Source organism: Periplaneta americana, chromosome 11 (genome assembly GCF_040183065.1).
Source record: "Periplaneta americana isolate PAMFEO1 chromosome 11, P.americana_PAMFEO1_priV1, whole genome shotgun sequence".
NCBI classification, from domain to species: Eukaryota; Metazoa; Arthropoda; class Insecta; order Blattodea; family Blattidae; genus Periplaneta; species Periplaneta americana.
The window spans coordinates 176,615,019-176,636,688 of NC_091127.1; the positions used below are offsets into that span (position 1 = coordinate 176,615,019).

The 21,670-nt window shown below is 35.7% G+C and overlaps 1 protein-coding gene and 1 non-coding gene across 4 annotated transcripts in view; one reads left to right on the forward strand and one right to left on the reverse strand.

The window, feature by feature from the left end:
* Positions 1-21,670, forward strand: part of LOC138709634 (palmitoyltransferase ZDHHC20-B) — a 142,283-nt gene that overhangs the window by 32,874 nt on the left and 87,739 nt on the right. For 2 of the 3 annotated variants that reach the window (XM_069840541.1, XM_069840543.1), the window contains exon 8: positions 13,832-13,912. The exons of the other annotated variant lie outside the window; for it this stretch is intronic. In XM_069840541.1, the coding sequence (XP_069696642.1) occupies positions 13,832-13,912 (81 nt within the window). The remainder of the gene's footprint in view (positions 1-13,831; positions 13,913-21,670) is intronic. 3 annotated transcript variants of the gene reach the window in all.
* Positions 19,859-19,930, reverse strand: TRNAN-AUU (transfer RNA asparagine (anticodon AUU)). Its single transcript has one exon. It is a non-coding gene; the product is annotated as a tRNA-Asn (tRNA).

Sequence of the window (21,670 nt, forward strand, 5' to 3'; positions counted from 1 at the left end):
AGTTATAGTATGCATGTTCATATTGTAGAAGCGAGAGAATGATTTTTCTTCCTGTTAAAAGTAACTTGTTAAAGTGCAAGGATCAGAATTGTGATTTATCAGCTTGATGAAATTATATCTTTCTCTAGGACTCCTCGCTAATATAGTATCCAAATAGGTACTAGTGGAAATCTTAGTACAACAGTATGTACTGTACCTGTTTCCTTGAGGTAAGATTTTTATGTTAGTAATTATTGAATTATTGAAGTGTATGATTATTGATAAAATATGAAATGTAGCAGCCTACTATCCAGTTACGTTTTGTTCAGTAGATACTTTCACTATGTCTCATCATAGTTAGTGTTGTGTAGGCCTAGGTGATTTAGTGTGTGGTATGTTTTTATAGAATCTGCGCATGACTTGTGATGAGCACTATAAATCAGCATCGAGTGGTCGTCATTGTTCTATAAACACTTACTTTGTTACAACTATTACTTCCTGTCTAGCACGTATCAGTTTATTTTCCTAATTGTAATCCTTTGAAAATTAAGATTTCTTTTTAAAACTTGGAAATTCGTAATCTTTAAATAAATGTAATGTTGGCAAGTAAGCTTATTTTTTGATCAGATAAATGTATGACTAATTAACATGAACTCTCTTAATCATCATGCTCATCTGTACTTAATCAGGGCATGATAAGACCGGATTTTACATTATAGACCTAAATATAGACTGAGGACATCATTTGTTCTACTACTACTACTACTACGATGGCATCACAGCCCAAAGTCGAGCCTTAGCCTCCTCAATTTTCTTCCTCCAACTGTCCCTGTCCTGTGCTAATCTCCTCCAGGCAGTTGTTCCGAGATAGTCCTGAGAATCGATCGTTACCACATCTATCCATCTATTTTTGGGTCTTCCAATTGGTCTTTTGCCATGTATTTTCCCTTCTAAGATCTTCTTTGGTATTCTGTTCCCTTCCATCCGATAGACATGTCCGGCCCATTCAAGCCTCCTTAATTTTATGAAAGTAACAACATCCAAACTTTTATATAATTTATATAGCTCGTTATTGTAACGTATTCTCCACTGCATATTTTCTTGCACCGGTCCAAAAATTCTTCTGAATATTTTGCGTTCAAATATACCTAGTTTAGCTTCTGTCTCCTTAGATAATGTCCAAGTTTCGCTTGCATAACAGAGAATACTTCTAATAATTGTTTTGTATATTTTAAGTTTTGTTTCCTTGTGCACACAGTTAGATTTCAATATTGCGCTTAATGCAAAATAGGCCTTATTGGCTGCAGTGATTCGACTCTGTACTTCAATTAATTCGTTATTGTTACTTGTCATTACTGTTCCAAGATATTTAAACTTCTCAGTTTCTTCAAACATGTTTATCGTCAGATTGGGAGGGTTGTAGATATTCTGTTTATTTCTTATTTGTGTCATCCGTTTGGTTTTACTTGCATTAATCTGCAACCCGATTTTAGCGGCTCCTTGTTCCAGGTCTTTATACACTTCTTCTATTGCTGTCAACGACCGTCCCATAACATCCAAGTCATCTGCGTATCCTACTATTTGAACACTTTTGTAAAATAAAGTGCTGTTAGTATCTATATCTGTCTGTGTTATCACCCAATGTAAAGCAAGATTGAAGAGCACTGGTGCTAGAGCATCCCCTTGTTTCACCCCATTATCAATATTAAATTGTTCTGTTGAACCACCATATATCTTCACTTGAGCCTTGGTTTCTTCCATGGTCATCTTGACGAGTCTGATTATCTTTGGATGTATCCCTTGATGAATCATAATTTTGTATAATTCTTGTCTATTAATGCTGTCATAAGCTGTTCTGAAATCTACAAACAAATGGTATAAGTTGAGATTATACTCCCAGAACTTTTCTGTCATGCCTTTAACAGTGTAAATTTGATCTATCATCATTTGTTCACTGTTTGACTAAACTTATTACACATTATACGGGGTGGACCATTTAAGTTGATCCTGTACAATATCTCCAAAACTAAGCGTTGTAGAAATAAATGTCTTGAATAAAAGTTGCTTTATATTATGGGGGAAAGTAAATGTCATTTGTCGTGTTTTATTTGGAGGACGTTGTGATGGTTATTTTAGGGTCAATTTAATTTTTTTTAAATAGGAATCTACATTTTTTTATGTTGTTTTCTCATTCCTCATAAAAAACTAAACAACTTTTGTATGAAGCTCTTTGCGATTGTTCTTACACCAACGTAAATAACAACAAAAATTATGAATGGCTGTGTACGAAGAGCGCAATGAATGGTTGGACCCATTCGAAACAGTCCAGCATCACAGTAGGCGAGGAGGCAATGAGACATTGTGTTCGTTGTTTTGTAACCATTTGTGGACCATTTAAGTTGATACTGTCCAATATCTGCAAAACTAAGCATTGTAGAAAGAAATGTCTTGAATAAAAGTTGCTTGATATTATGGGGGAAAGTAAATGTCATTTGTCGTGTTTTATTTGGAGGACGTTGTGATGGTTATTTCAGGGTCAATTTAATTTTTTTTTTAAATAGGAACATACATTTTTTTATGTTGTTTTCTCATTCCTCATAAAAAAACTAAACAACTTTTGTATGAAGCACTTTGCGATTGTTCTTACGCCAGTGAAAGAACCATGTACTGCAAAATGGTTTTACAAAATCTGTTTATTTTGTGATCAGGAATAAGAAAACAAAATAAAAAATATTGGTTCCCATTTAAAAAACGTACTTTGACTCTCAAATGACCATCCAAACGTTCTCCAAATAAAACACGACAAATGGCATTTACTTTCCTCCATAATATCAAGCAACTTTTATTCAAGACATTTCTTTCTACAATGCTTAGTTTTGGTGGTATTGGACAGTATCAACTTAAATGGTCCACAAATGGTTACAAAACAACGAACACAATGTCTCGTTGCCTTCTCGCCTACTGTGATGCTGGACTGTTTCGAATGGGTCCAACCATTCATTGCGCTCTTCGTACACAGCCATTCATAATTTTTGTTGTTATTTATGTTGGTGTAAGAATGATCGCAAAGAGCTTCATACAAAAGTTGTTTAGTTTTTTATGAGGAATGAGAAAACAACATAAAAAAATGTAGATTCCTATTAAAAAAAATTAAATTAACCCTAAAATAACCATCACAAGTACTCCAAATAAAACACGACAAGTGGCATTTATTTTCCCCCATAATATCAAGCAACTTTTATTCAAGATATTTATTTCTACAACACTTAGTTTTGGAGATATTGTACAGTATCAACTTAAATGGTCCACCCTGTATATAACGCTAAAGGAGGAAATGCAGTGTTGCAAGTATGTTTCTTAAATCCAAGAAGGCATATGTCAATATTGATAGTGATTTGTCTGTCAGATGGGGATGTTAAACCTGGCGGCCCCCTTGGTGCTATTCAACAGGAGTAGGCTACGTGCCGACACCAGATTTCCCCTTCTCCCTTCCTAATCTTCACCATCATCCTCACTCATTTCCTACACTACACTTACACGTACATTGACCCTGGTACACGACATAACTCTCCACAGATACACATCATGCACAGCATAGCCCACCGAAGTAGTGTGCAACTTGAAAAAGGGTCACAGTCCTGCCATCTATCCGCAATATGCAGAACCCGAATCATGTAAGTGAAGTGGGTAGGCATTGGGCACACATTGCCTTGCTCACTCACTCATATGAGGAAAATGGTAATTTCCATTGGTCCCACTAACTAGAATATTTTAAATTCTGTTTAGACATCATGCCATTCTAAACAAATAATTTATATGAGCATGAGTTCTGTGCAGTACGCTGTTTAAGGGTATATGTACGTGAACGACCACAAACATTATCAAAAAATGCAGGCTCTAAATTTCTAAAATTTTATAAGGAAATGAACTCTCAAATGGACAAAAATTGCAAGGTACCACAACAAGACTTATTAGAACTTAAATATCTGATAAAAGTATAACAAGGTTACTAATAATTTTTTTTTTTTTTTTTTTTTTTTTGAAATTCACTTTTTACTTTAAATTAAATTTTCCAAAATTTGAAAATTTCCACACATATATTTTTCATAACTCCACAACCATTAGAGATAAAATTCTGAAATTTTGTGCACTAATTTAACATGCATTTATGCAAAAGGTAGACTAAAATAATGCCCATTTCTTTGAAAATAGAAAAATTAGGTCACAAAATATGTAAATTTTAATATATTTGTCCTATATCAAATAAAAAATTAATTGTATTAAAGTAAACCACTACATGTCTGAGAGTAGTCTACTTTTCAGAAATAAGTGTTTATTACATGCAGGAAAAATATTAAAGATGTCAGAGAGACCATAACAGTGTTATGGTTACCAAATGATGTAACTGTAGAATTTTTTTTGTTTTTTTTTTTTTTCATACTTTGATAAAACTAATTTGAAAAATATTATTAGTAACCTTTTTTTATACTTTTATCAGATATTTAAGTTCTAATAAGTCTTGTTTTGGTACCTAGTAAGTTTTGTCCAATTGTGAGTTCATTTTCTTATAAAATTTTAGAAATTTAGAGCTTGCATTTTCTGATAATATTTATGGTCTTCACGTACATATACCCTTAAAGAAGTGTCCATTATAATTTGTGGTGTGTGAGTGCTCAGTTGGTGCTACCAGTTTTAGAAGCATTGCACATACCAGAATTGTTTATTCTTCCTATTTAAGTTTATGTGTAGGTAAACTGGCCTTTTTATTTTTATATCAATCTCAAGTTATCTAAAAAAATACCTGCATCATATGTTGGAAGATTTTAACTGTTAGAAAAAAACTTCAGTTAGTGGTTAAAATGTAACAGTTTTAAATACACCTATGCTGCTGGTTCCTGTATCTAATTGTCAGAAAGGTATTGTAAATTTCGACTCAGTATTCTCAATACACACTCAGTATCTTTTACAACACACCAATTTGTTTTTCCTCTCTTGCATACAGAACTTCACTTTTGTGTGATACACCTCAAAGCAATCCCTACAAATGGTGGTGGACTTCTTTGTAGTATTACCATTGTGAAATTTCCCTGTTGTATCCACTGAGCTTATAACAATCTGAGTGTGAATCTGAATATTTCAAAATAGTTCAGCAAGTTCTGCACTGTTTGTGTTTGACTGCACTCACTTCACGTACATATCATACTAGGCCTAGGCTTATTCGTTTTGCTTTGATTGTGCTATGATGATAACTAATTTTAAATATCAGATCTTTTCTGTGGAAGACTTTTCATCTACACTGATATTCAGTGTAGGATAATAAATTGCTTTCGTTTATTGTTACCAGTATTAATTGTGAAAGACATCACTTGGTACTTTAAAACTAAGACAGAGACCAAGAATTCAAGACGTGTACTGGTACTTCATTCCAGGTGGCTGTGAGATTAAATCTTATAATAGAAACCAGGAACTAAAGATCATTGTAATGTGTGGTGGCAGAAGGAAGGTATTAATACATACCGTACTGTATTTTCTCGTATACCGTGCACCCTCAAATAAGCCATGCACCCCACTTTTGAAAAGCGAAAAAAAAAAAAAAAATAAAGACAAATGAAACAAACAAAAATTACAGATAAAACTTTCAACAAATGTATTCACGGTTAATTAAAAACAAAACACAAATACAGTTCAGTTAACAATAAATAAATTTTATCCTGGCACAGGATGCATTTCAAACCCATCCTATGTGCACACACACTGCACACATGTTAGTTGTCTTGCTTACTTGGCTGTTTATACATAGGTTGGATAACAAGTAATGGCAACACTGCTGTCACGTGACGATGGTGCGTTCGAGAACTGCCAGCTGTGTGGACATGAACAAGGACTGTTAGATGAGTTAGTGCAGCCAGCGGCGACAGTACTCTGTCAATCTACTGCAGTGTGTAGAACGTTCACTTTCATAGGGATAGTGCGAGCACCCTAAGACCATCCTTACAAAACTAAAGCAACGTTCCTGGATCAAAATTGAAATGGCACGAGGTCATAGTGCACAAGAATGCTTTCAGGGATTGCGTGAAGCATGTGGCGATGCAGCGTTGCCATATCACACAGTTCCACGATGGGTTAAAGCGTTCCGGGAAGGCCTTGTTGCGCCGGTACCAAAGAGAAGGTGACGACTTGAACGAATCGTTGCTCTGGACGAAACCTGGACTTGCTCGTATGAACCAAACTTGAAACGCCAATCAAATGAATGGAAGCGTCCCTGTTCTTCTCGTCCAAAGAAAGTGCGCCCTACACAAAGTGCTGTGAAGGAGATGTTCATTGTGGCGTATGACATTGATGGGGTAATACTGCACCACGCTGTACCTCCAAGACAGACAGTAAACGCGGACTACTGGAACATCCACCGTATTCACCCGATATGATCCATGCGATTACGATCTTTTCACCAAAGTGAAAGAACCACTGCGAGGGATCTGGTACAATACCAGAGATGAACTTATCTGCGCTTTAGGGCAGTCAATACGGAATATCAACAAAAGATGGACGCGCTGATGGTGTACGATGCCTTCCAAACATTTGGCAAAAGGTAATAAATAAGGGGGGCGACTATATAGAAGGTACGTAAATATTGTACCCCTGTGAATAAAGCCATGTCAGAAATATCGAACTGTTGCCATTACTTTTTATCCAACCCATGTAATGATGAGTTGTTGACTGATGTAACTATATAATAAATTCTTTTAAATACTGATTCAACTTACGTGGAAGCTGAAATAATAAAAATGACATTCAAATCAACAGAATAGCCGCAAAATCTTGCTCCAGACATTATTTTCGTCAACTATAAGTTTCACTTGGACTTGGTGATATATGAGTTTGGGTCTCCCTTATGAAATTTCAATGTTCGAATCATTTGGCTAACAGTGTGCCATGGTTGTGAGATTTACATATTTTTTTTTTTTCCTACTGCTCTGATCCCCTTTAAACTTAACTTATGTCGGATACGAAATTTCACAATTATGATGATGATGATGATGATGCTTAATGCTTGTTGGTGATTGTAATTTTCGTCTCTTAAATGTTAAGGCTGGGTGCACAAAGAATCAGACGTGGCGAGGCGAGACGCGACATTTTGCTTTACAACGTCTCGCGACAGCTTAACACGGTCTGCTCGCGACAACTGATTTGCTGGCTGTGGGTTTGGAAAACTGCCTAGGCTAGAAAATGGCGTCAATGAAAGAGGACTGTCTATATGAGAAATTCTATTGTATTTGGTTATTATTTTTTAAGGATGCCTAATATGCCTAAAAATCTATAGAATTGAAAGAATCTTAAAATTAAATACTAATGTAGCGCACAAACGTCATTTTGTATGTTTATGACTACTTCATGACTCACAATAAAGAAAAATAATATATTAAATCAGTAATAAGTGATAGTATAGAACAAAGAAGTAGGCCTACTACAAATTATTACTATTATTATCAATATTATTATTCACCTGGTGCTTTCATGTCATTTTCAATTTCTCACATATTTTTAGAAACCACATTATTGTCGTGATATTGTTTCAAAGATTTTTATAGAACGTATAATATTTCCTGTACTAAAACAACTAATTTATCCGCATCGAGTTCCATTCTGAATAATGTGCACTACACAACAATATAGTATTTGTAGATAGTAAAGCGTGCAATCATAGGCACTACTAACACATGCGCAGTACACTGCAGCTATCAGACAGTCTCCTCGCAACGAACTTTAAGCAGTCATTTGATGTTGTCTCTTCGTGTCTGCTAGCGACCGTCGCACTGCGTCTGATTCTGTGTGCACCACATAATAATAAATCAATGGGAGACAAGTACCATGAGACAAAATGTCGCGTCTCGCCGCTCCGAGTCTGATTTTATGTACACCTGGCCAAAGTGTTTGATAAAATTAGTTTTTACAAAGCACGAAAATGTAAGTCAAGCTGACTTTGTGGATGCGCTGAGTCTGCCATGGTACTTTCAAATGAATTATGTCCATTCCTTTCTTGAAGCATATGTGGAACATTGTGTTGGCGTAGGCTTCACAGCCATTGCCCATGGATTATTTTCTGGGCTTCTTCCGCTTCATCTCTGTTGCTAGAGCTAACATATCGACCAACTTGCTGTGAATATGTTGTAATCAGTTCATCGGGTGTTTATATAGCAAATAATGGGCGATTGGTCCATTGGTCGTCCATCTCTGTGCACAGTCCATCACTGGTATTACGGTTGAAGCATACTTCTCCATGCACCGTTGAGTTGTAAACCATCATCCTTGTTGATGTTGTCAGGGTGTTTTATAATCTCTATCGGTTTTTTAATAATTAGTCTGTTATATTTCTTTTCTTCTCTGTCCAATATTTTGATATCGAAACCAATGGCCTGGCCTGTGTCTGCTGAATGTTGTGCTATGGCTGCATTTGCAGTGTCAGATATGTTCCGTTCTCGTTTCTTCCACAGTGCAACCAGTCTGACCAATGTACATTAGTCCGCGGGAACAGGGGATATTGTACCTTCCTGCAGAGCGAAGGTATAGAAGTTCGTGGCGAGAAGCAGCCCTATATATGTTCCTGGAAAATCTCAACACCTGAACATCCAGTTCACTATGGATGTGATGGTCAAGAAGGAGGGTGATGGTTCCCTAGGCCACTCGGTATACAGGAAATCCACCCACACCAACAGATACCATCGCACCATCATCCAGTAGTTAAGAGGTGGTCCTGAACACTCAGACAGGCCTGCAGAATATACATTGCCGAGAGCCTCTGATGGGAACTTAAACTCTGTGCAGAACATTTAGGGACAATTCCAAGGCCGTTTTCAAGTTTATACAGAAGAGGACATTGAAAAATGACTCCTAACCCGGAAATAAGAAGATGCCACAGACAGGATAGAGAAACTGCTGAAGAAAGGGGTTATCAAGACAATATATAACAAAATCTCCCGATCCTTGGTAAAGGTGAAGGACAAATTCCCGCACCTTCATTGTTGTCTAGAGCAGTTTCCTCAGCCTTTTTGATAATGAGGTCCTTCTTTTTCTTAGATTATTTTAATGTGGCCCCCTGGCCTAAGATGTAGACTGTAGAATCGATTCTGAAGCATCTAATTTGGAGTTGATGACAACGAACATTCAGAGAGAGATCGACCTATTTGTTTGAAACCTTAAATAACTTAGATAATTAAGGTGAGCATGAGGAAGGATCGTAAGCTACCACAGAAGATATCGTGTTACTACCAACTCTAAAAGCAATTGACATTACAAACATTATTGAATAGTATGGAGGGGAGAAGAAATTGTACAAGACATGTTAATATCTGGTACAAAGAAAGAACTTTTGAAATACGTGGTTTAAATGAAAGCCAAACGTTTTAAGTTATAGATTGACAAATCGAACTGAAACCCTGACCGAGTTACTACGTGAGCACTGGCTGTCTTGGGGAGGAGCAAGTGAGAAAGCACGGGGGAAGGGAGAGAGCACTATGCACTATGTACTTGCAGGTCCACTCACAGTTTGTCAAACCTGCTAACAAAAGCATTAAAAGGTTGACTAGTTGCCTGCAATGCTAGCATAATGGAACCTTCCTAGCCTACAGTCGAGGCAAAAATGAAGTTATTGTGGTAATACTGGAGAGTGGTTCTTCTATTGGTCGCGATGCCCACACACACCCTCTCAGATATTTACGTGGTGATTGGTGACTGAATGACGAGGAGCGAGGGAGAGAGAAGAAAGAAAGAGAGAGATTCTAGAAGTTGGCGTGTTTTACCGGGTTTCACTTGAAGCTGTCAAACTATAAGTGTGTTCAAATAACATCATTGTTACTGAATGTATGCATTTAGATTTGGTGCATCATTTTGCAATTTGTTTTTGCATCACGTTTCCATATTCGAGATTATGGCTACTTTTGCTACACACAGCTGTTTTTGCTGGTTTTATGCCAGTAATCTTGTTTCTCTTAAAATCATTCTGCTGTTACTTGCCTTGTATCTGATAAATTAATGGCATATACACCAGTTATTCATCTGACAAAAAATACAATATGATTATCTGGAAATCCACCTTTAGGAAATACATATTATCGAATTGCCAAAATGTATATTTTTTAATGATAATAATGAGTAGAAAACATTTCCAAATGTGCATAGAAAACTGATCAGTGGCCTGCACTTGAAACCAAAAAGACAGGGTAAGCCATCCAGTATTCAATACATCGAAAACAGAATTAGCAACAATAGTAATATGCGTTACAAGAGCGGTATGTTGAAGTTTTCATGTTCGAGGAAAAGTTTGAAAAAGCAAAACGTAGTTGAGCTTTTTTAATTTCCGAGAATTGAAAGAAAACATACCGCTCGTGTATCGTACATTATTCTGTGCGAAGATCGTTTATTACATACCTGAAAGAGGAATTTCTAATTAGTTGCAATGAAATCTCCTTCTTGGTTTCTGTTCAATGACGGCAAATTTGCAAAACAAAAATATCTATCTTCAACGTTGTTGCTTTAAAATGTTTTCTGTGTTTACTATACTCCAGCTGGCCGTGATATACGTCTGTCTTTTTTTTCCCCCAGTCTATGATGAGTCTGGAATCTTATTGATTTTTTCACGGCTTCGTTAATGTTAGTTGCATCACGAATGCAGTAACTTTAGTGGAGTTGTAGAGTTTGCTTAATTTTTGCAAATATTTAAAAACAATAATTAACAGTGCAATTTAGGTGAAATTGCAGTGGTAAGTTTCCAATTTATAATTATTACTATATTGAATGTCTCTAAAAATAATATGTTAAAAGCCTAAAGCAGTAAAATGAATATGTCACTTAAGCGGTAAGAAGAGGGAAATTGTTATGTGTGTTAGGTTGGGAATACTGAATGTGGAATTTTAGACTTTCCGCGGATTGGTTTTGTGCAGAAACCAAGCAAATACGCACGATCTCACACAAAAGTAATTAATAACAGCTATCCATCCATCCATGAAGGATACTCAGGATATACTCATGGACACATCACACGCGCACACGCATGAAAACAGAAGCTTTACACATCAGTACTGGTACTCGGATTTGAAAAAAATTATGTCAAGGGAATAAATGAAATCTTCAAAGCATTATGTTGTTGTTGTTTTCTAATGCCAGGCGTTTGACAATAAAGTCATTTGGCCTCTTGCACTGCAATATTTTTCAAAGATATTATCATGGTCAGCCACTGAAGCACAGATTTTGAGGTGTTCCGAATCCATTTCTTATTTTGAGTTGCACAATGGGCAGTTAGGGGAATGATATATTGCAATATTGCAGGTGTTTGGCCAAACAATCATGACCTGTTGCCAATCTAAACTTCAAGCATTATATTGATACAAAACTGTATCTGCCTTCATGTAGTGGATTCTATGAATCATTCTTAATTTGTGAGGATCATGAATCAATGTTAGACATTAACAACTAATCTGATTTTCCAGTCCCTAGAATTGTCATTTTCTTGCCAGGAATGAAACTCGGGATCTTGTAAATTCATAGCCCTAATGCTACTGCTTGGACCACAGAGGAGGACCAGTATGTTATCTTGTAAATACCAGCCAATATGGATACATGAATACATCTCATGTCTTACATAAATACATACAATCTTCTTGATTTCTTTTCTGTTGGGATGCCATATTTCTAAATGAATGTTGTAACTTCAAATTAGAAGAGAATAAAATCGGAGAAATAATTTTTGTTGTGGATTTAATGTTTTATTTGTTGTTCGAGAAACGTGTCATTTTGACAGTGAAATGGGTGTGTCGTTGAGTGTTAATTCATTTTTTAGTTTCTGAATGTTGTGATGTAGCTAGATGTGATTAGGTGAAATTGAACTTTTATTGAGTGAATCTTTTTCTTTTTATGTGAATGCTGTGTATTACAGTTTATCTTTCTTAAATTAAAATAGTTACAGAAGAATTCGTGAATGTCTCGTATTTGTCGTTAATGTAATAGTCTACATCAACGTTTCTCAAACTTTTTTTTGAAGTGGGGACCACTTTTTGAAGCCAGAACAGTTCCGGGGACCACCTTACTCTTGTTCCCTCCAAAAGCAAATTTATCATTTTTGTAGCATATTTTAATGCCAATTTATTTATATTTTAAAGTAGAATTAATTAATTACAATACTTTTGTAATTATATTTTTTGTAGCCAATCATAAGTAACTTATAACAAATTCTGTGCAGTGTTGATTCCTCCCTTGCCTGTTAGGAGTTGTTTGAAATCCTTCTTATGTGGTATACGCTAGTAGTTGTCCATGACTCTGTTAAATAGTGCCCATTATAAATAATGGAAAACTGCCTTCGACCCGGATTTTTTTATAAGAAAGTAACATGATGATACGCTTCATTTAGGCAGTGCTAATAGTTCGGAAGCTGTATGTGAAGAAATATATTAATTATAGTGCCATTAAAGAAATATCTAGTCCTAGTGGTACTGTAGCTGTTCAAAGAAAAAATACTTTCGTAAATATGACAAGAGTTATTTGGAACTTGGATTTACTTGGTGTGGCAATGAGAGTGAGTGCGTTGTTTGTTACGAAGTGCTTTCAAACGAGTGAATGAACCCCGCGAAATTGAAACGGCACTTAGAGACGAAACACGCAAGTGTACAAAGTAAACCTGTTGGATTTTAAAATAGACCGAGTCTAAAATTTCTTATATCGTCATCTGGAAAAAACAAATTAAAAAATTAATACAGAAACATGACCGATTTTCAGCAAGTAAAGATGCAATTTGGCACGTTCTGTTATTGGTGTACGACGTACAGTACGTGCCCATTTCAATGTGCAGACTGGGTGTTGGTACTTTGGTCCTCTGTTATGAATTTGGGTGGTCCCTGGCGGGTTTACAGCCTCGGTGCCAGTTATGCAGGAAAAGATGACGAGAAATGCCACGTTCATAGTGCTTTAAATTCCTCTTTTGTTGCTGAGAGTAGAGTGGGAGACGGGTAGGGTAAGAAATTTCATAAAATATTAGTACTGGTAGAAAAAGTGAAAGGCGATTGCCATGTGCCATTTCCTAACTCTGGTCCACGCCTGTGGAGTAACGGTTAACACATCTAGCCACGAAACCAGGTGGCCCGGGTTCGATTCCCGGTCGGGGCAAGTTACCTGGTTGAGGTTTTTCCGGGGTTTTCCCTCAACCCAATATGAGCAAATGCTGGGTAACTTTCGGTGTTGGACCCCGGACTCATTTCACCGGCATTATCACCTTGATCTCATTCAGACGCTAAATGACTCAAGCTGTTGATAAAGTGTCGTAAAATAACCTACTAAAAAAAAATCCTAACTCTGAGATTTTCTGCTAGGCCTATAGTGTGATATGCAATTCGTTTGAATTTTATTTTTTCTTCTGTCTTTTTTGAAGGACCACAAGGGCAGAACTCGAGGACCACAGGTGGTCCACAGAGCATAGTTTGAGAAACGCTGGTCTACATGATAACACACTGGCGATATCTGTATATTTTTATTTGTAGTATAGTATTGGGTCTAACTTTGTGAACATCAGTTACAGTTATGTGATGAAAGAAAACCGGACCATTTTCTGTGAACTTGCTCATCTCAGAATTGTTAGTTACTTACAAGCTAGAAAACATGTTGAACTATGATATCTTGATTATTTTTATTTATTCGAATATGAAAGCTGAAAATTTATTTACAAAGGTCTTAAATCTCACGATTTCTGGGCATAAACTGTATACTATACATAGGAATGGTATTATTCTGATCCTTCCACGATTATTTTACTATAATGATGCAGTGTCAAAGCATCAGTTGGTGACTTCGGGGCTTACTTTTGTTCTAGTTTGGGGGACGGTGTGGTGTACCCAGTTCGGGCCCAGCACCAGCCCAGCTCATACAACTCCATGGGCAGTACACAGACCAGGTCAGATAGCTTCTTGCTGTGCCTGCTAAAGATGTGATGGTTTCTGTAGTGAAGTATTTGTCTTTATGTTGCCTTGCTTTCTGTTTGTCTGCTTGCATGGAGAATCTTGTGCTATCCCATGATGTAATTTTGTCATGTACTATATATTTTGTATTTTGCATGTTGTACACAAAAGTATTTCTTTTGTATGCTTAAGTCATCCATCCTAAGAGCATAAATTCAATCATTTTCACATATCTGAACACAAACACTGCTACACTACATTACAAAAAACATGTGATGAACGATTATCTAGTATTTATATTATTATTGTTTTTTTTCTCGTCAAGGGCCAAATTTATTAAAATAGAATTATGCAAAGTCTTGAAGAAAAGAAATTTTAAGTTCATTGACTTTGTAGAATTTTATTATGCGTTTTATTAGTAGGTAACATTTTATAAATGCGATTAAGAAGGCATAATAAATTGTTTTTTGATACTTCTTCAAAGAAAAATCTGTTTCTTTCAGAGCAAGCAAGACTTACTGAAGATAATAGCAATGAATAATGCAATATTATTAATAAAGGCTCAGAGTGACATCTCTGAATTCGTGAACAGAGACATTCTGATTGTTTCTGTGATCTTGTAATTCCATTGCACCTGTTCAACTCATTTCGAATAGTTTTTCAACCAAGTTCAGTTTGTTGTTAAAGTTCTGTCTTAGATCAGAATGCTTTAAGCATACAGTAACAAATTCAGGTGGATTTGATTGGCTGTCTGAAGAGATAAATGGTGCTTGTTCTCCAAAGAATGGGAAGAACATATTATCGTATTCCTAACTACTGTTTCTTCATGCTACAGTGCTGAAACTAAACATTCCCTGAAGAAGTATCACTGGACGTTTTAGTCTCATATTTTGATATCTAGATTGTATACCTAACATTTCTACACTTAAGAAACATCTCTGTAGTCCCTGCTACGACAAACAATCTAATTATATATTGAGATTCATGCATCAAAGGCTGTAGTTTTCTTCTCATCATTTTTTCTGTTAGAACTTTTTCTTCAACCAATTTATTATCATTAGAAATTCCTATGTTGCAGAGAGCGCCACTCTCGTGTGTTTATCTTGACAAAAGAAGTAGTTAATACTCGTTTATTTACAATACTTAAATATGACTGTAAGGAAGTGTTTCAGAAAACATCATCTTTGTATCTGAAGAAGACTGTAGAATTTAATTTCGTATCTTTAGGAAGGTCACATTTGTGACATTTTTCATACATTTTACTAAAATTCGCATTGATAATAACCTACATTCTTATTATGGGCTTAATTAGAAATTACGAATGGAATGTCAGCCAAATACCAGCCTTAATAATCCGCACTTCTTTGGATTCCTTCATGTAGGTCTGTGTGAAACATAATTAAGACTAGTTAACAATACATTTAGCTTAAGAGAAATTGTTTCACTCTAAATTGTTTCGTCAGATGATATTTGCTGAAGTGTTGTGAATTATAGGTACAGTGAAGGCAGTTGTTTTGAAACAGTGTTTGAAATAAAAATATGGAGTGTATGCTTTTTGAGTTTTTGTATACATCCATATTATTTACTTAATTATGTATATATATTGGTGTACAGTTCATTAACTTGAATCATTGTACTAAGAATTGTTAGTTTTTTATTTCTGTAGTTAAATTATTGTGAAATTCAGTTATGTGTTTTAAATTGTATTGCATTATGATATTAAGCTGAATATTATGGTTGTATGTTAAATGGATAATGAAGAATGGTAATAATTTTTTAGATAAATTGTTAAAACTATAGTTCTCAGTTTGGAAGTAGTCACTGCTGTTCAGTTCCAAGTTCACTCTCTCTGCCCCAAGCTTGACTTAATTTAATACCGAGAAGAGCATGAAGAATATAAATGGCGAAAATGGACTGCAGTGTTTTGCAGTTTGCAGATATCATTAATGCGAGAACTTCCAATGAAGTTTCTTAACAGCAGTTCTTGTGATCAATGCCAGAATACATAACTCAGTACCCTTTTCTCCCTCCATTCCACCCCTTGTTACAAAAAGAGACTACATTAGGACTCTCGTCTTGTTTCCTTAGATGCTCTTTGTGAATAGTTGAAGTTACGTGGCTATTTTAATAGGAATTGATAAACATTTTGCTCTTTCATCTCTCATTTCCTAAGTGTGAATAGTGGAATCTGCCTTCCTTTCTACAGTAGCTACATCACCAGCACTGTTATGTTATGCAGATCTCAGAAACCAAACAAACTGGTGGTGGATGTTTTTTTTTTTTTTGTGCAAGGATTAGGAAATTGTATTGTATTGTGTTGTATTTGATTGCCAACATTTACATCCATGTAATGTCGACCTCACAATTTTTGTATCCGGTGCCACAATTACGTTCATTACAGATATACCTTATATAGACGCTCTTTACTTAATCTAAATATTGGATGATCTTCATTTGCCTTACAGAATTCTACGTCATAGAATTTCCCATTGATTTTTAATCTGTCTTCATATAATTTTGCAAAGTGTCCATTCACTCTTGCTGCCTTCATGAAAGGGAGTAGTAGCTTCCTTTTACATCTGATCTCGTAGCTCAGATCTTTCTCAACTCTCATTCCCGTTCCTCGCACTCTGTGTAAGTTTCTTAATATTTTTTCTTCGATTACTATATTTGAGAATCTTATCACAATAGGCCTGTTACATCCTAATCCAATTCTATAAGTCTCCTCGATGTCTTCTGCTCTTACCTCCAGTTTGAAGATCTCGTAGCATATTGTGCGTACTGCCTCCCCGCTTTCTATTGCGAATTCACGTCCCTTTTCCTCTACTCCGAAGAATAACAATGTCCTTTTTCTTCGACTTATTTCGTACTGATCTAAATGAGGGGTTGGAAAGCAATGGTGGATTGTTAATGTTTAGGTGAGGGGTTTGGACTTTTTCCATTGCTGGTTGTCACAATCAGAAAATTAAGACACAACGTTTCGAAGGGTGGTTCTCCCTTCGTCTTCAGGTAGAAGGAAGGAGAGAAGAGAAAAAAACCTATTGTTGGGATCGTTACGTACAGCTATTCTGTATGACTGGTCGTCGATTCCTGGCTTCGGTGGAGATTATATGTTTGGTTTTAGTGCCAACATACTGCTAATGACTTCGGGTCTTTCTTAATTATAATCTCCCCCGAAGCCAGGAATCGACGATTAGTCATACAGAATAGCTGTACGTAATGATCCCAACAATAGGTTTTTTCTCTTCTCTCCTTCCTTCCACCTGAAGTCGAAGGGAGAACCACCCTTTGAAACGTTGTGTCTTAATTTTCTGATTGTGACAACCAGCAATGGAAAAAGTCCAAACCCCTCACCTAAACATTATTTCGTACTGCTTAATTTTTCTCTTCATTTGTTCTATTTCTTGTCTCAGCAATTCAATCTTCTCACTGTGCCCCTCTATGTTTAACTTAACCCTTTCAGTCTCCTGTCTGCAGTCACTTGATTCATTATTATTAGTTCTTCCTTCATTATTTAGATCTCCTATATTCCGATCTACTACTTCTTTCTCCCCTGCTAATATTACCTGTTGAACACTCCTATACATTTTCACTTTCTTGGATTGAATCCTCTTCCGTATCATTTCCTGAGGTCAATGCCTCTCTACTTGCAACATCAGAGCCGCGCTCAACTTGCATCCGTTCACTACAAGTGCTTATTGACAACTGTGGATTAGGAAATTGAATATTTAAAGCCACGTCCAGAGAACCTAACTTTACTATCCTGCATTGAGAAATAGACACATAGCACGTCGAACTACACAAAAGTAATTTCCATTTGACATAATAAACTTTCGATGGTGTGTAATATTCTATATCAGGTGCAACTTTAATCACAATGCTAAAAGATGATGAATAGTTTAACTCCTTACCGCATTCTGGAACAGATATGGCACATACCAGTTTTATATTCATATAATTTATAATGTAAGGATATAATATTTCAAACTGCATACTGGGACAGATATGGCACACTGTCAAGAATTGCATTTGACCATATGTGACATCAGTTGAGAAAGAAAGAACTACTTAAGTTATTTGAATATTAAATCGGTGTGTGCAAAACTGTCCTATGCGGTAAGGGGTTAACAAACTTTGCCATGTACAAACATTGTTAATTTTTGGAGATGCTCTTTCTCCTATATTCTGTCCCCAGTTCAACTTTTTCATGTAGCATAGTATTGTTGCAATAATAATATGGTTGTATGTGCATGTTATTTGTATTTCAATCACATAAAATTGAATTTGGAAACGTGTATATGACAATTAAGCACCAGAAAGGTTGTTGAATTAGGATTTTGAAATAGAATTTCTGTCCTCAGTTTACTATAAAATTACTTGATAAGTTAATGTTACAGTATTTAAGAACTCTTTTCTATTGTTGTAAGTGCTGTGCATAATTATTATTAAAATTTGAAACCAACGAAACAGTATCATAACAAAACCTTAAACTAGCAAACATCACTGAAGAAATGTCTGCGTAAAAATACTTAGGAAAAGGCTTAAATGGTCAATTTAGTGAGCGTTACAGTGCTGTTCATCATTGAACATGTGCACTTAATTTTATTAACTGTACAGATGAAGTAACAGCATATTTTCATTTTTTTTTTTTAATTATATTCCATAGATTTTACATTAGCAATGAAGCTTTAAAATGTGGAACAAGTCAAAATTTTACAAGATTATAATTGAGGGCTTTGCCGGAAGAAAGGCAGATAGACCTGTACGCCCTTCTTCAGGAAAACGGTTTAAAATGTAGTGAATAATTATAGTAGCGAAATTTTGTTTTGATTGTACTGTACATACCTGCAGGACAGGGCTGCGTGCGTGTATAACATTTTATTCAGGTGCGTTTTAAAACCTTAGATTGCGTGTATCTCAATTCGCCATATTGACATATACGCCCTTTTTCCGAAAAATCCCTCAATTATAGTTACAATTTTTACAATATTTTACAATTTTTACAATATTTTACAATTTTTACAATTTTCTGCAATTTCTTACAATGTTCTACAATTTTGTACAATATTTTGGCGAGATGTAGTGAGATGAGGTGAGGCCCGAGGATTCGCCAAAATATTACCTGGTATTTGCCTTATGGTTGGGGAAAACCTCGGAAAAACCCAACCAGGTAATCAAAGGGGTTGATGCTGAGGATTCGCCATAGACCATCTGGCATCAGTCCCACGGCTGGGAAAAACCTCGGAAGAAACCAATGGGACATTAATATAGCTATTTTCGTTAAATATTTGTACCCTTACTGAAAATTATATTTTTTATATGTAGAATGAAACGGGTAATGTCTGTAAGTTCCCCAAATGTTAGAAAATAAATATTGTAGCATAAGATTGTTCTTCGTATGTCATGTATTACACTTCAGAACAGTTTATTTACATGTATTGCTGTTAGTTTCATAATTTTTATTTGCATTTTATTGTCTATACAAAGTATGAAAGATTGTATTGGTGTGAAATATGGATTTATAGATTTCTTTACACATAAAGTACATATAAAGTATACAAGATGTAATTTTTGCATTCTCTCTGTCATTCCATCTTATCTTCCTGTCCGTCCATATGTGTGGTCTGTAAATCCGTCCATCCATCCATTCCATCTACCTGTGTACACACTTATACAGAATTGTTCATGTGCCATACTTTCAACATGGGAAGGATGAATGCCAATGTGAGAGGTTTAATTGAAAAGAAAAAAAAAACTGCTTTGTTTTAAGCCGCTGCACAGATAAGATTGATAATGATAATTTAGTTAAAATTAGTCCTAGTGATTTTTGTGGAACTTCTTCCCTAAATAAAAATACAGAGAAATAACATAGTCTTTGCAAATCAAGATTTCAGGTATAACTCCCTGTAAAGTTGATTTGAATAATTTCGAGGGAAAAATTGTTCCGGAGCCGGGTATCGAACCCGGGACCTTTGGTTTAATGTACCAACGCTCTACCATTGAGCTACTCGGGAACTCTAACCGACACCGACGCAATTTTTCCCTCTATATCCACAGACCTCAAAGTGGGCTGACAACCGTCAAGCAACCAACTTCGAGTGCACACTAACTCTGTGTGACTTAAATTGTGGTTTTCTGTTCACGAACAGTGACGTATATTATGCAAATACCTGAAATCTTGATTTGCATAATATACGTCACTGTTCGTGAACAGAAAACCACAATTTAAGTCACACAGAGTTAGTGTGCACTCGAAGTTGGTTGCTTGACAGTTGTCAGCCCACTTTGAGGTCTGTGGATATAGATGGAAAAATTGTGTCGGTGTCGGTTAGAGTTCCCGAGTAGCTCAATGGTAGAGCGTTGGTACGTTAAACCAAAGGTCCCGGGTTCGATACCCGGCTCCGGAACAATTTTTCCCTCGAAATTATTCAACATAGTCTTTGTTTCCTAAACTGATTCTTTTACAGCAGTAATTGCTAGTCAGTTTATGGTCCACTTACGTTTATTTACTTGCCCAAGCAAAAATATTTTTATACCACATAATTTAGTTTTTGCTCAGAAGGAAACACTTCTATCCATTCTGAGTTCTTTAAGGTGTAGAAGGATGAATATCCAGATGTTGTTAGGCTACTCCTCCAATTAAGAAAAATAGTCAAATCTCGATTATCTTGACAGTGATGGGAACAAGGGTCATGATTATAGTAAATAAAAAAAACTTACTGAAATCAGCTGTTTCATAAGTTAAATTTATTTGTATAAAAGAATATATATATATATTTCTAGCACTATTTCAACATTTTTATTATCAACCTTTACCACACAAATGCAAAGAAGCAATAGACAGAACTATAAATTAAATCAACACAAATCAGATTTTAAGCTGATGGAATTAATTCGTGTTGCATGTGCTTCCTCACGGCAGGAGTGTGAATCATGGCTGCCAACCTCAGAACATTAAGTCTTTAGCACCTGGTTAGGTGATGGTTTTTGCCTTCTAAATGTGACGTCACTGCTGCCAATCAAAAACCGGATGTCAGTCTAATGTAGTAGTGAAATTAAATTAACACGAGTTTGATGTGTAGGTTTTTAAACCTGTTCAGGTAGAAGTTCTGACAGCGTACGTATTCTCTCATTTTACCCTGAATAACCCATTTGGCAAGTTTTGTGTTAGACGTGCCACAGCAACCAGTACTCCTCTGTTTTGGTTTCCAAAAAACTTTTCTTGTGGTGTGAAACTACCAACGAAGCAGGTACTGACACTAGTTTATTGTTTTGTTATTGACATAACCCATTAAAGAAACAGAAAATGAGTGTTTGAGAGACATCATCATGTGCACTTCAGAAATTGCAGAGTGGTTCCGTGGCCTTTGGGCTATTTATGTTAAGTTTGAATGCTAGACATACAGGTCAATAAATGCTCAGAGAACCAGGAAGCATTGTGAAGGTTTATGTGTGCAAGATGGGCCAGAAAATAACAGAGCACTATAAGATATTGTGTTTACACGTATTGTTGGCCTTACAGAATGTTAAATAATATAATAATCTAGTAGTTATTTCATAGACAATGAAAAGAAAGCATGTATGATTTACTTCCTGCACGTATTTGTTTTCCCCAGTAAACTTGTTTTTTTTTTTTAAATTAAAATTTAAGAGTTTGCGGGAAAAACGATGAATGTCACAGTTTTCTTAAGGTTGATGTCTTTATCTAATTCAATGGATCACTGCGAAATTTAATGTTGTTCTTATGAAAAATG